General features: G+C 41.9%; 1 protein-coding gene across 1 annotated transcript in view; it reads left to right on the top strand.

Moving 5' to 3' along the window:
• ADTRP (androgen dependent TFPI regulating protein) overlaps positions 1-14,581 on the top strand; it is a 49,139-nt gene that overhangs the window by 21,488 nt on the left and 13,070 nt on the right. The window contains exons 4-5 of the mRNA XM_030552404.1: positions 7,531-7,646; positions 14,090-14,241. Coding sequence (XP_030408264.1) covers positions 7,531-7,646; positions 14,090-14,241 — 268 coding nt within the window. The remainder of the gene's footprint in view (positions 1-7,530; positions 7,647-14,089; positions 14,242-14,581) is intronic.

Below are 14,581 nucleotides of genomic sequence, written 5' to 3'. Positions count from 1 at the left end.
TAGGCCAATGCTAAGTGCTTATGAAAATCCCACCATAAGGCTTGGTCTACACTTCAAAGTTAGGTTTCCGTAGATACACTGGTCAGGTGTATGCAAAATCACACCCCTAATTGATGTAGCTATGCTGACATAACCATCAGTGTAGACACAGCTATGCGAATGGAAGAATGCTTTTGTCAACATTTCTACTGTTCCTAGGAGAGGTGGTGTTTCTACCACAGTTGTCAACTTTCACGTGGTAAATAAGCACCTTGACTTTCACAATAAGCCAAAAATCAAACTAATCCTATTTCAAAACAAGGCCAAAACAAGCCCATCCCTAAGAACCCCAACACACCATGTGACTAGATCCCCCCAGCATGCAGTCTGGGACTGTGGTGGGCCCCCTGTGCACCCCTGACTCTCTCCCCCCATTACCCCTGGTTGCCTCCCACTCCTGCTTGCTGGGAGCCAATAAAAAAAAACAACAGAGGCAACAAGCTACAACAAGCAATAAGCCAAACAAGCAACAAGCTACAAGACAAAAACTAGCCAACAAGCAACTCACAAGCCAATTAAGTCAAAAACTAGCTGAATTTCTGTGATTTTTTTGTGCGTTTGGCATGTCTGGTTCCTACACTGATGGAAAAACTATCTGCAGAAACTATCTCCCCACTTTGAGGGGTAAGCTGGCATAGCTATAGCAACCTAGCTATGCTGATATAGTCTCCATAGTGCAGCCACACTCAGTTCTCCTATATTCATGGAAAGCAAACATACAGGATGAGTAAATATGATTAAATGGAAATTCACTTTGGAAAACAAATATCCATAGACAGCTATTCCACTCTTTGCTCTAATCTGGGGCACTGATCAAGCAGGATAACAAAACACATGCTTAACGCTGAACGTATGTGAAATCCCAGTGATTTCAATTGGGCTGCTCATGTGCTTGAGCACATGCTTAAGTAGTTTGTTGGACTGAGGCCTGAGTTCCCATCCACTAGTATTCAGTTTGCTCTATAAACCTGTATTTTCAAAAACAAAAAACTAATTAACTAATAATAATAATAAAAGAAGAAGGAAATATCAGATAAAAATATTTGAAATTACATAATATATTTAGAAAGTAGACTCACTGCAAGTTCTTAATTCTTTGTGCAAAATAGATGATTTGCCCTTGTTCAGTTCATGCATAATAAATACATCCCATGGAGTGACAAAGAATACAGAGGGGAAAAGACAAAATCATCATTTCTTGTTTTAACAGAATGTGAAAATGTCACATTATGTTCTGGAGAACAGTCAATATGTCAATATTTCAGATGACGTTTGAGTCATACACAAGAGAAAATTTCCTGGCATTATTAATTGAATAAATAATAAATAATAAATAATAATAAATAATAATAATAATTAATAACTGATAAAAGATTTTGGAGAACATAATATTTTATCATCTTTATAACCTGAGCTGTATTTCCAAACACTTGACCATCTGATAAAACAGCTGCGAGAGCTTCATGAATGCTAGAGCTTTCATTTTTCCATTTGCCATGGAAATGCAAAATGCAAAAGCGTTAGTTTTCCCACTTAAAATTTTGCCATCCTAGCTGAAGAGGTAAACAAGCTTTTCTCAACACACAGAGGTATTAATTAAAATATACATTAAATTAAATTAAAACAAAACAAAACAAAAAAAGTTTCCTGGAAAGGGATGAATAAGCTCATTCATTCATTCAGTTCATTGACAGAGAGATTAGAACACATCACTATTGTTTTAGACTGTGATTTTGGCTTTTTAACCCAGAATGAAATTTTCTCTCCCTCTGTGGTGATTATTTTTGTCAGTTTTCCTGTTTGCAAGTAAAACTGAGAAACTGTTAACTGAAACACAGAATGAGTCATTGCTTCAACCCATTTTTGCCAACATCCTGATTTGTGCCAATCCAAGCCTAATTATTACATCTCCTTTTAAATCAAGAAGCATAACAGTATATATTTTTAAGTTTGCTTCCAAACAAAGATTGCACTGATTTAGATAAATGTCAGATTAACAACACAGTTTGGTTAAAATTTGGTTTATAATTGTCTTTAATGAATCATGGTGTTTGGTGACTAAAGACTAATATTAAAAATAGCTAGAATGAAAGCATACTTTTTCCCCATGAAAATGAAAAGCCTTTAAAGACCTTACAAGTAGTATTAGCAACCATGGTATATGGGCCATCACTAATGTTCATCACTAAAGTCAGCTTTTTATCAACCATCCAAGGGAATTCATTTGGAAAGCTAATTGAATGTCATTGGCAAGGGCACACTTTGCAATAGGTGGCCAATCATGCATTCCTTTGGTATTTGCTGTATAAACATGAATCACAGTGAACCCATTTACTCTTGTGAATGTTCTCCATTATTCCATATGAATTCCATTGTAAATTACTACTAAAGGAGAAAACAAACTGTAGATAGGGTTCATAAAATGTGTGAAAACACCAGCATGCTTTATGATACCAGGATGGTGATGAAAGGCACTGTTTCCTTCTCTCTGTTTTTTTTTCATTTAGAATTAATTTGTTGCATTTCATGTGTATCATAGGGATGTGCACATGTGTTCACTATGGCAAGGACATGTGCAGTGTGCATTCAAGCTCTGGAATGAGAAAGACTAGAAAATGAAAATGTACACACACCCATCCACTCACTCAGAGTGAGAAGCCAATATAAAAGAAGCCATTTGTACACTAATAAGTTTCACCAGAGAACATTCCCATAACAAACACAAGGATCTCTCTTTATCTGCCTATGATTAAGGTGATCCTGTTTTCAATATTAAAAAACTGGAAGTCTTTTGTGGCAAAGTGTTTTTAGGGTCATGAATTATTCACACAGAACACAGAGTATGCTTTTTAATAAAACATGTTGGTGTCACTGCTGCCAGCTTCTGACTCAACATGTTTTTCAGAGTGAAGGATTATTTTCCCCTCCGTAACTTGGGGCTCTGCATGAGTTTATCATGAGCCGTTCAACAACTGTTAACTTTCATTCTGAGCAAAATAACACCAAACAAACAAAATCAGCTTTGATAAGTATCTGCTGTAAATTCCTTTGATTTTCTCTTGACTTCAAACACTGCTCTTCCCATAGAATGGCTAGGCCTAATAAATACGGAATACATTTTCCTCAGTGCAGCAATATGGCTTGAACAAATAATTTGTTGTTATTGAAAAAAATAAATGTTTCCACTGATGAAATGGAAAGCTAGGACATTGTGTGGCCCCAAAGGAATTTCCTGGGACGCTGGGTGTTATGTGAAAAATTGGGACATATGGCCATTTTGCCTGCAAAGGGCAAGCATGAAGTGAAGACCTGAAACAAAGTAATAAGGAATAAATAATAGTTTACCATCATTGCCTTACTCTTTGGGCAATATTTTGTTTTGAGACAAACTATTGACCTGGTACCTACCCATTGGTTAACACAGGGTTACATGACAGTGACAAATTCAAATAGGAGTTGTAACTCTAATTCTGTAACACAGCTAAGAGTCTCTGTACCAGGTAACTGAGACATGTGAACTTATTCCACACTTAATGCAGCATTTGGGTGACAGTCCGCTGCTTTCTAGGCTAATTAGCCACATCAGGGAATACAAAAGTGGGGAAATAAAGTAGACAATGATATCAAAATCAAATATGTAATAAACACGTAGGAGCACCCTAACATTCCTAGCACATTTCTGAGTAAAAGACATAATTGTAGGGACTGTGAGGAAATAAATTTGTACAAACTGAAGACCTTTTTCTACTTAAATGTATCCAAAAATCTCTTGAACTTATACAGCTGGACCTCTGCTATTGACTGAGGGGGACTGTAGGACTCTAGAGTGTGAAACAAAACAGAGAAGTCTCAGCAGCACTGTCAGGGAGATGAACTAGAACAATCAAATAAACCTTTGTTATCTCTAGCTTGTACAATACAATAACTGAAACTGAATGATATTTGGCAACAAGACACACGGGGCTGAATAATGGTTTCTGAGACCTCGTGTGACAGGGGTATGTGAAAGGGATGCCAAGAACCACTTTTCTACTAAGTGCTCTCTTGCAGCATGCAGCCATAATGTGTCACACTCTTTTAGATGTAGAATGTATATCTCTCTCCAAAACATCTGCGAATAAAACTTACATATCATACCACGCCATCATGTCCTCTGTATGGGCCTGATCCAAAATCCACTGATGTGAATGTAAAGATTCCCCATGACTTCAATTGACTTTGGTCAGACCTTAAATGCAACATACTATATGACAGAAAAATTCATGTATTGTGTTTGCTGCTGCAGTTTTTCACACAGTCTATCCATAAATCCTTAATTACTAGGAGCCCAATTGAGCAAGTCTTGCTGTGGTTGCCTGCTGTTGTGCATTGAACAACTGTTTTCACTGAGCTGTTGACAGTAACACTCAGGGCTTTTTCCTGAGCAGTTACAGTTAATTTAGAGCCGGAGCATCTCCTTTCATGTTGAAAACCAGAGAAGCAGGCTTTCTATGCGGAAATCCCCACAAGAAATTCCTCCCTGAGACTGACCCAAGTTGACCCTGAATGAGGGAAGGGGAAAAAAATGACTCAAAACTTGGAGGACCTCAAGACCCTTTGTGAGAGGCCAGTGACATTCAAGTGGAGACCCTGTACCCCAGCAGCAATTCTAGCCCACTGCACTCCCCAACTCCCTCGAGCATGCTCTGAAGAATTTGCAGTCTGCTTCCAGCAGCTCCCCATGGTAACTCACAAAACAGTTAATACAGTCTGGGGTTGTATCAGCTTCTCTGGTTAATTTCTGAGGGACAGGATGGACTAAGATATGTCTCTTCCAAAACTCTGCCCTCAGCCCTACCACTCCTTCCCCAGTCTGCCCCAACTCCATCCTATACACAGGGCCTGGTTGTGGAGACAGTGCCACTCAGGTGCACAAACTCCCTTTCTGTACAGACAAATGGAGATCCACAGGTAGATCCGAAGGGGTATTTATGATCTGAAAGGGCCTTAGAACAAACACAGCAAGGTGAACAAGTAGTTCAAAGATCCCTTCCAATTTTCATGAATCTGCATTTGTCAATGCTGAATTTCACCTGCTCTCATGCTGCCCATTCACTGAGCTTTGTTAGGTCTCTTTGAAAATCCTCAGTCTTTTCTAATAATTATTAACCTAACTACACCTTGTGTACTCTGCAAATGTTGTCACCTCAACATCCATACCACTTTCCAGATCATTGATAAATATATTTAATCACCAGTCTGGGAATGCAACTTTGGGACACTGTTTGCAGTACTGGAAATTGATTCTTTACGTCTGTTCTTAACATTTTTTTCTCTTTGTAGCTTTCTAATCATAACAATACTTCACCTTTCATCCCATAACATTTTCCCCAAATTGGTTTTTATTTAAAGGTGAGTTTAAGGTATTTGTTCCCACTCTCCAATGACTCAGAAATGACTAGAGAGATTTTCACCATATTTACATAAAGGAAAAAAATCACCTCTGGGATTAAATTAAGCACGGAAAGTCTTTCAGAAAATGCCAAGGGGTTTTTCCTTTCCATCTCTAGGGGTATGGCTACACTTGCAACTGTACAGCGCTGGGAGTTACAGCTGTCTTCGTACAGCTATGTAGGGAAAGCGCTACAGTGTGGCCACACTGACAGCTACCAGCGCACTGTCGTGGCCACATTTGCAGCGGTGTTGGGAGTGGTGCATTGTGGGCAGCTATCCCAGGGTCAAGTGGCTGCAATGTGCTTTTCAAAAGAGGGGGATGGGGTGGAGTGTGACAGAGAGCATGGGGGAGACTGTGTCAGCTCTCTGTCTTGCTAGTTCCGACCCCTTCCCCCACCCCTCTCTCATTCACTAAATGCAAATAGCCACCTTTGTTTTTTTCCTCACAGACTAGATAAGCAGCTGCTCCGAAATGGACCCCCGGCACACCGCGCTGCTTCTCTCCGCAAGCAAACACAAGCTGTGGACATTCCAAAGGGATCCCCCTGCCTGCTTCATTCACAGCAAACAGGAGCTGTGTTTGTTTTTTAGATAAGCAGCTCCGGGAGCCTCGAGTTCACAACAAAACAAAGAGTGTTATCTTTACTTAAAAGCATTATGGGAAGGTTCTGGAGGTCAGTTACAGCGTAGTAAGATTAATCTCTATTTACACTGGCACCCCAGCGCTGCAGCACCAGCGCTGTTCTCTTTATTCCTCTCATCAAAGTGGAGTACAACCAGCGTTGTAGCCAGGGAGATACAGCGCTGCATGTGCCTTGCCAGTGTGGACGAGAAGTAAGTTACAGCGCTGTAAAGCCACCAGCAGCACTGTAACTCTCAAGTGTAGCCAAGGCCAAAGTAAACAATGATAGATTTCAAAATCTTTGTAATACTGTTTACATGGGGTTCACTCCAACTGTCCTTGCACATCTGATAATGCAGTAAATCCCTGCACTATCCGTTAGAGATTACAATGAACAGCGGTACAGCATTCTATAGTAGCACCTAATTTTCTTGTTACATAGGGTATGTCTACATCTAAAATTTTGCAGCGCTGGTTGTTACAGCTGTATTAGTACAGCTGTATAGGGCCAGCGCTGCAGAGTGGCCACACTTACAGCAACCAGCGCTGCAAGTGGTGTTAGATGTGGCCATACTGCAGCGCTGTTGGGCGGCTTCAAGGGGGGTTCGGGGAACGCGAGAGCAAACCGGGGAAGGAGACCAGCTTCGCCGCGGTTTGCTCTCGCGTTCCCCGAACCCCCCTGCAAACCGCAGGGAAGGAGACCTGCTTGCACAGGGGTTCGGGGAACGCGAGAGCAAACCGGGGAAGGAGACCAGCTTTGCCGCGGTTTGCTCTCGCGTTCCCCGAACCCCCCTGCAAACCGCAGGGAAGGAGACCTGCTTGCACGGAGGTTCGGGGAACGCGAGAGCAAACCGGGGAAGGAGACCAGCTTCGCCGCGGTTTGCTCTCGCGTTCCCCGAACCACCCTGCAAACCGCAGGGAAGGAGACCTGCTTGCTCGGGGTTCGGGGAACGCGAGAGCAAACCAGGGAAGGAGACCTGCTTGATTACCAGACGCTTCCTCAGGTATGCTGGGATACCTGCTTATTCCACGGAGGTCAAGAAAAGCGCTGGTAAGTGTCTACATTTGATTACCAGCGCTGGATCACCAGCGCTGGATCCTCTACACCCGAGACAAAACGGGAGTACGGCCAGTGCTGCAAACAGGGAGTTGCAGCGCTGGTGATGCCCTGCAGATGTGTACACCTCCTAAGTTGCAGCGCTGTAACCCCCTCACCAGCGCTGCAACTTTGTGATGTAGACAAGCCCTAAGTAAAAAGTATGATACTTTCCATGCTTGCTGTATCATGGGAATTTACTCACTGGTAAAGTGGCATGCTTTTCTGTGGCATTCTATACTGTTAACTAACAATTGGTTTACACATATGTACACATTGCCACAAGCATTTTGGTTAACACACTATTGCCACTCTCTGACATATCCCCTTTTCTTCCCAGCACACTATTGTATTGCCACTTGCTCTGCTGGAGATCTTTGCTACCCCTCACCGTTATCCACCAAAGAAGAAAGGACTGATCTTATTAGGATTTGTTTCTGTTGCCTATCTCAGCTGGTAAGAATTATGTATTATAACCCCCCTGGATTTGCTCAAATTGGCCTACTCTGGAAAAAGAGGCAAAACTCTGTATTTAGAGGATTCTTTTCCCCCATGAAGAAAATGTTTAAATGGGAATAATCACATTATGGTTGTTCTTATGGAAAAGCCATTGGGGGGACCTATTTTTTTGTTTTAAGAATCACATGATATTCCCTGAAAATAAGAGGCCAAGAGGACTGTTTCCAGCCACATGTTCAGCATGCCTCTTCAAAAACAACAATGCACCGGAAGCCATCCAGAACATGACCTGCTACTCCAGAGCCTCTCTTGAAAGAAAAGTTATGTTGAATTGTAACAAACCATGGGGTGGCTTGGGATGTCTCCACTACAGCAGTCTTCTCAGTTTGTTTCCACCCACGCTTCCCTGCTGCAACCCACTAAATCCCAAAGGAGTGTGGTATGTGTGGTTGTGGGGGAGGGGGGTGTTTGGTGCCAAGTTGGGAAACCTCTGGTGAGTTAGAGCCAGCATTATACCACCCTCTCCTTGGCTCCCTCACCTCCCCCCAGCATAGGGGTATGCCCAGGGAAAAGGGGGCATGGCCAGAGAGAACCGTGGCTGCTGAAACAGCTCCTTGGGACTATGGGCAGCTGCCAAAATTTAGAACAGCTTTGAAGCTGCTCTAACTTGAGCCTCAGTCTCGGACTGGCATGTGGTGACTTAAGGATTTACTGCTGGTGGGTGATAAAAATAACTTCTTGAGATATGCTGGATGCAGAAGGGCCGGACCCAAGCATCTGGCCTCTGGAGTGAACAATTCAGAAGAGGGTAGGGTGACCAGACAGCAAGTGTAAAAAATCAGGACAGGGAATGGGGGGCAATAGGAGTCTATATAAGAAAAAGGCCCAAAAATCAGGACTGTCCCTATGAAATTGGGACATCTGGTCACCCTAGAAGAGGTTGATGCGGAAAAAAGGGGAGAATAAGCTTGTTTCTCGTGCAGGTGAGGCATCCTTTGGTAAAGCAGGAAGCACTGGGGGAATTTTTTGTTTCTACTAGTTCTTACCTATGGCAGTGAACACATTCGTTTGAATGAACTTGCTTTTATCATTAAATTATTTGCCTCAATCCCACTAAAAGAAAACCCAGAATATAACGTAAATTGTACAGACAAAATGCACTTATGATTTGAGATCCCTCTATAGTGCTTGGAAATATTGGACTTTGCTACTACATTATATGACCATGTGTTAGGAATGGTTTATCCTAATTTAATCTTAACCTTAATGGGATTAAGATAATTGCATCCCAAATTCCTTTCCTATGTACCATTTTGCTGCATTACTTAGTGCTGAGCCACATTTTGTTCTCTTCTGAGGCACTGTGACTTTTATTGTCTTTATGATCAAACTGTGCTTCTGTGAACTTGTCCCACCTCCCTGGGACAGGAATAATGCCATGAGATGCATGCTTTTTGCATTTTCATTTCCTGCAGAGCCCTCTAGTCCATACAACTTCACCTCAACAGCAGCCACCCTTACTACAATGACCTGAATAAACCAGAGAATAAATTACTTTTTTGTTTTGTAACAACACAAGAATCTGACATGGAGCCTTCAGGCAAGGCCGGCTCCAGGCATCAGCTCAGCAAGCAGGTGCTTGGGACGGCCAAGGGAAAGGGATGGCACATCGGGCTCTTTGGCAGCAATTCGGCGGTGGGTCCTTCGGTCCCTCTCAGAGGGAAGGACTTGCCGCTGAAGAAGAAAGCGGCGCGGTGGAGCTGCCTCTGAAGTACCGCCAATCACGACTTTTTTTTTCTTCCTCTGCCGCTTGGGGTGGCAAAAAACCTGGAGCCGGCCCTGCCTCCAGGTTTCAGCTAGAGGCAGGACAGAGATTTATAATCCCGTCCCAAACCTAATTGTTTTAAGCCAACACTATCCAGACTTCTTGGTGGGGGTATGCGTTGATCACAACAACTTCAACTTGCCAAACCCCACAGCAAGTATTGTCTGATGTGAGAACGTGGCCCTAAACCCATGTATGCCCCAGTGAGTGGAGGTCACAGTCTCAGATGTTGCACACTGAAAAGAAGGAGAGTGTTTTTCCATTTAGGGAGTGCCCACTGGAGGAAGACTCAGTATCCTAGATCATCAGCAATCACAACCAGGCCAAGCCGAGTTCTAGTCACATCCTGCACTAGCAGTTTCTCCCAAAGTCTCCTTTGAGCTGATGTTGTCTTCAGCTTATAGTACATCATAGTCAGTGCTTCATTTGTAATGAAAGAGGTGCCAGGGCTCAAGCAGTTTTTTTTTTCTACTTTCATAACTGATGCAACAAGCCCAGAGGTGCTGGGGCTATGAATTGCCAAGCCTAGAGGTGCCAGGGTTCAGCCCTGGCAAGCCCTAGCACAAATTAAGCACAGATCACAGTACTTGGTATCCTGGCTATTGGGCTCCCAAGCAGATGGCTATCTGTTACTTGTCCCTTGCGACATCTTCTGTGGGGTCCTGCCCATTGTATTCCAGTTTCCTGCTGTTGCATGCGCATTCATGCTAATCTCCATACTGGTGTTTTCTGTCTCTTGGAGATAGCACAGACCTTTTCATTTTACTCTCTTCACCTTGGTTCCTAGAAACAAAATGAGCTGAATGATCAACTGGAGTTAGGTTCCTAATTTCCATTGATTTCAATGGAAATTAGGGGTCTAAACAGAAGTTAGGAGCCTAATTGCTTTTGAGCATTCAGCCCCAAAGTCTTTATACTAAAACATCGCTTTACATTTTAAATCTCTGCATACAGCCTATAGGTGCCAACACTTCGCTGTTGCTGCCTTCACTGATGTGGCAGAACCATCAATAGTCCAGTCATGTGGCCTTATGCTCCATAAGCAGCATCTTTACTACTCCCCTTTCCTCCATATCTATGGATCCAGGTGGTCCATTTGCCATATGAGGTGCCAGATTAGCCAGGAAATCAAGGGAAGAGTCAAGCAGGGCAGCCAGAATGGCTTCCCACTGCGTGTGCCATTCTTCAAGGTCCTGCTTCCACATGGGGTTTTATTACAGAAATTTATTTTTGCTGTACTCAGAAGTGGAGGGTGGTTTCCAACCATGGGAAGCTGCCAGGTCTGGTGAGAAACCTGGCAGACATGTTAGTGAATTCCTTTAGTGACAGATTTTGATACTCCTCCTCATGCTAAGTAAGATTTTACTCTACAAGTAGTCCTCCTGAAATCAATTAAAAGTCTCAAAAACCTGGCCTGTAATCTTCTTCCCTGTCTTGGAATGCCAAAGCTTGTATCTCTGAACTCTTTTGTTATCCAATTTTAGATCTTAAAAACAGCCTGCCCTTTTCCATTTCAATTGTAAAATCAATGTAACAGCAAAGAGGACAGTAATATAGGCACCAATCATCAGAAATGTACCTTGGGCCATAAAGCGGAGGAGATCATACCACCTTTCTAAGCTCAGGAAATATAAATAAATTATATAGTGCACACTGCATCTTAAGCCATAACTAAATAAAATAAGTAAATAAATGGAGGGGCTCTACTCCATCACTTTCCAGTAATGTGTCCACTCCATCTTGATGATGAATTAAAACATTTCAATTATATTATGTGCTAGATACCTGTGCTCAGCTTCAGTTCATGACCTTCTCATTTTGAGATAACACTATCTCAAATACCTAATTTGCACCAATACATTATTTGCCTTTCCTGATCTTACATATCTCTTTGAATACCACCTCAGGGATTAGTTTTCTTCCTTCAATGAGAGTATAGGTCCCGTTAAGATTAGTGGAAATGAGGCACATGTAATGAAAGGACAGGAGAAACCCTAGATCTTCTTCCTTCTAGGTTATTATGGTACATCAAGTCTTACTGATTTATACATGCTGCCCCCAAACCCTATAGTGTTTTGGTACACTTGCTACCCCTGTGCCATCATCTAAGTTGTACCCTTTCTATAATTCCTCAGAAATGCAAACATTACTTCAAGATTATCCTGAACTCTTTGTTGTCACTTGCTACTCTATTCTATTTCTTATCACAAAACTTTTTATTTCATTTCTAAATTGATATGTAAATTTTCAAAAACATAGGCATCTGACTGTTGTATGGCAGTTGAACCGATAATCACACATGCAAAATGTGCAATTGTACAATGGGTGCAAAGTTTGATAGTGCATTTTTAGATATCTGCTAAAAATTTGGTTCTCTCTGTCCATTGTTTCTGCTCACTGCAGCCCAAATTTTCAAACTTAAGTACCTAAAGACAGGCAACCAAATACGTATTTATGCACCAGAACAGCCTGCTAGAATACTCACAACTTCCATCAACTCAAGTGAGAGATGACGGTGCTTGGTGTCTCTGAAAATCAGGCTACTTATTTAAGTTCATTAAAAAATTGATTTAGGTGCCTGTCCTAAGGCATCCAAGTTTGAAAAATTTGATCCGAATAATCTAATCTCCTACTACCTAAGACTAGGATCGCTTCCTTTGTAATTGGCTGAGACATGTATCATATTGAAAAAAAAAAACATATAGGCTCCACATAATAATAAAAAAGTCAACTCTATCATTTTCCCCACTGAGACTCCAATTAGTGTCTTGTAGCTAATATTTCCTGTTATCATTATTGAGGCCTTTTTATAGGCTTTTTTATTTCCTCAGTCATTTCACACCACAGTTGTTTCTTCTGATCAGAGGACCTATGATGGATCTATAAAACTAGTTTCTACTCTTAATGTTTCCAAGCTCAGCCCAATAAAACTCTATTACCAGCAACACCAGTTTCTCCCACCAACTTTCTTACTGAGGGCTAACAAATCTTTCTTCACACATCTCTTCTTTTATGTCCTACCAGTGCCTTCTCTAATTATGGTTGATCTGTTTTCCTGCTTTAAGGACAATTTTGCTGTTTTCTCTAGCATTTACCTGTTTCTCAGATTTGTGACATATCTTAATTCTGGTGGGGTGTCTATGTGACACACAAAGCCTGAGACCTGACTCACACAGCCAAGTGGCAGGCTAGTGTTTTCTCACAGAGTGACACTCTCTCCTATGAAAACACTGGTAGTGGGGAGTAGGGGCGGAATCACCAAAATATCTCCGTACTGGCAGTGCTGGGAAAAGTCTAAGGGGCAGTTTTACGGAGACAACAGAGATGACTCAGCTTCCCAACAGAATTATAACAAATCCATGGCCACAAAAATGAATACCATGATTGCCAGTTAAATCCTACTGGACCTGGGGCTCGTTCAACTGTTTGAAACAGCACTAAATTAGGTGCACTAGAAAACCTTTTGTGCACACCAGCAGGGTTTAAATGGACCAATTCACATGCTACACAGTAATCTGCTTTAGAAACCACATCCCCATGGGGCATGTTACCCTATCACATAGACAAGCCCTTGGGGACAGAAGTCAGGACTTTATGATCCAAATGCATGGGTTTCTTCCACTGTCAGAATATATTACAAGGGTAAGTGCCCTCACTACCGCAAAGGAGCTAAATGTAGCCTCAGCCCATCCTTCTGGCCTTATATAATGCAAATCTCCTAATTTTATGTTATCTGTCTTTTCAGTGAACTACCTTTGAGATTGTAATCCAATTCGGATGAGTGAGGTGCCATTTGAATTACACTTATCCACAGATGTGTCGTATTAAAAAAAAAGTTCAAAAGTTTATCAATCAAGAAATTAACTTTTAAGGCTCTTTTGACCAATAAGAGTCACAGTATGCAAATAACTCAAGTTAACTGGTAGCCACAGCAATCTGTAGATTGGATTTGAGGGGAGAGGAAGCATGACAGAATGAAGGGAATGAAGCCCTACAAACAGCCCAGGAAGGGGAAGGGGTGGACAATGCCACCACATTCTCTGCTACCTACCTACAATTGCTCTTCCTTCCCCTTCTCTGTGGGACAAAGGGAAACTTTACCTCCTCCAGCCGCTCCCTGATGAACTGGTCACTGCTGAAGGGACAGAAAGATGAGCGATAGCATTTTCCTCTCCCCAGGTGTCTCTGATCTAGCGGGTGCTGAAAATCCAGGGCAACCAGTTGGAAAAAGATGTGTCTAAAAGTTAATTTGCTGTTATACAATATAGTTAAATACATTATAGTTAAATAGCCATATTTCTCGACTGAGAAGACTTACTTCAGTTACTTAAACACCATTATACTCACTGAAGTTGGGTCACGATAGAACCAAGCTAGTCATGGTAGAACACTGCATGTGTTCTAATCCGTGATGAATGACGTGTGCTTCACAGAAAATAGTCCAGCTTTCTAACTGCCCAGTGGAGACGTTGCATATCAGTAGTTTAATGTAAGTTGATCTATTTATTCTTTACCATGATAGTTGTGATAACATATTTCTTCTTGGATGGGAAATCTTTAAATTCTTCTTCTAACTGAATGGTCCTAACCAAAAATCATTTCTCTCCTTGCCTAGGGTCCTGTGGATTTATTCTGTAACCGGAGAGTGGGTATATCCTCTCTTCACCTTTTTCAGCCCAGTGGGTCTAGCAGCCTTTTTCTGCAGTAGCATTGTCCTCATTGTCTGGATCTACAACACCGGAGAGTTTCTCAACCGTATGATTTGGGGTCAGTTCACTTTTTGTTTTTCACCTGTAGTCAAATAAAAAATTGAAATGTGCTTTGAGAGTGGCAACTGAGCAAATAATGGAGCTGTGCTTTGTGTGCCTGTCTAAAGGGGAGTGAGGCACAAGGCAAGTTCTGGGTCTCTAAAGCTTCCCAGTTTTTTAAGTAATAACTCACCCCCTCCCAATGGGTGATACATCAATTTTCCCTAATGTAACTGGAGAAGGGCCTTTTGCCAGCACAATAATTGGAATCTGATTCCTTCTCACACCATGATGCACAGAATCAAAATTCCCCTGGCCTAAACTTTTTGCACCCACATGTGGAATTTATTGAACTATGG

This window comes from Gopherus evgoodei, chromosome 2 (assembly GCF_007399415.2).
Source record: "Gopherus evgoodei ecotype Sinaloan lineage chromosome 2, rGopEvg1_v1.p, whole genome shotgun sequence".
NCBI lineage: Eukaryota > Metazoa > Chordata > Testudines > Testudinidae > Gopherus > Gopherus evgoodei.
The sequence above is the reverse complement of the archived record's forward strand: the minus strand, read 5'-3'. Positions and strand labels throughout refer to the sequence as shown.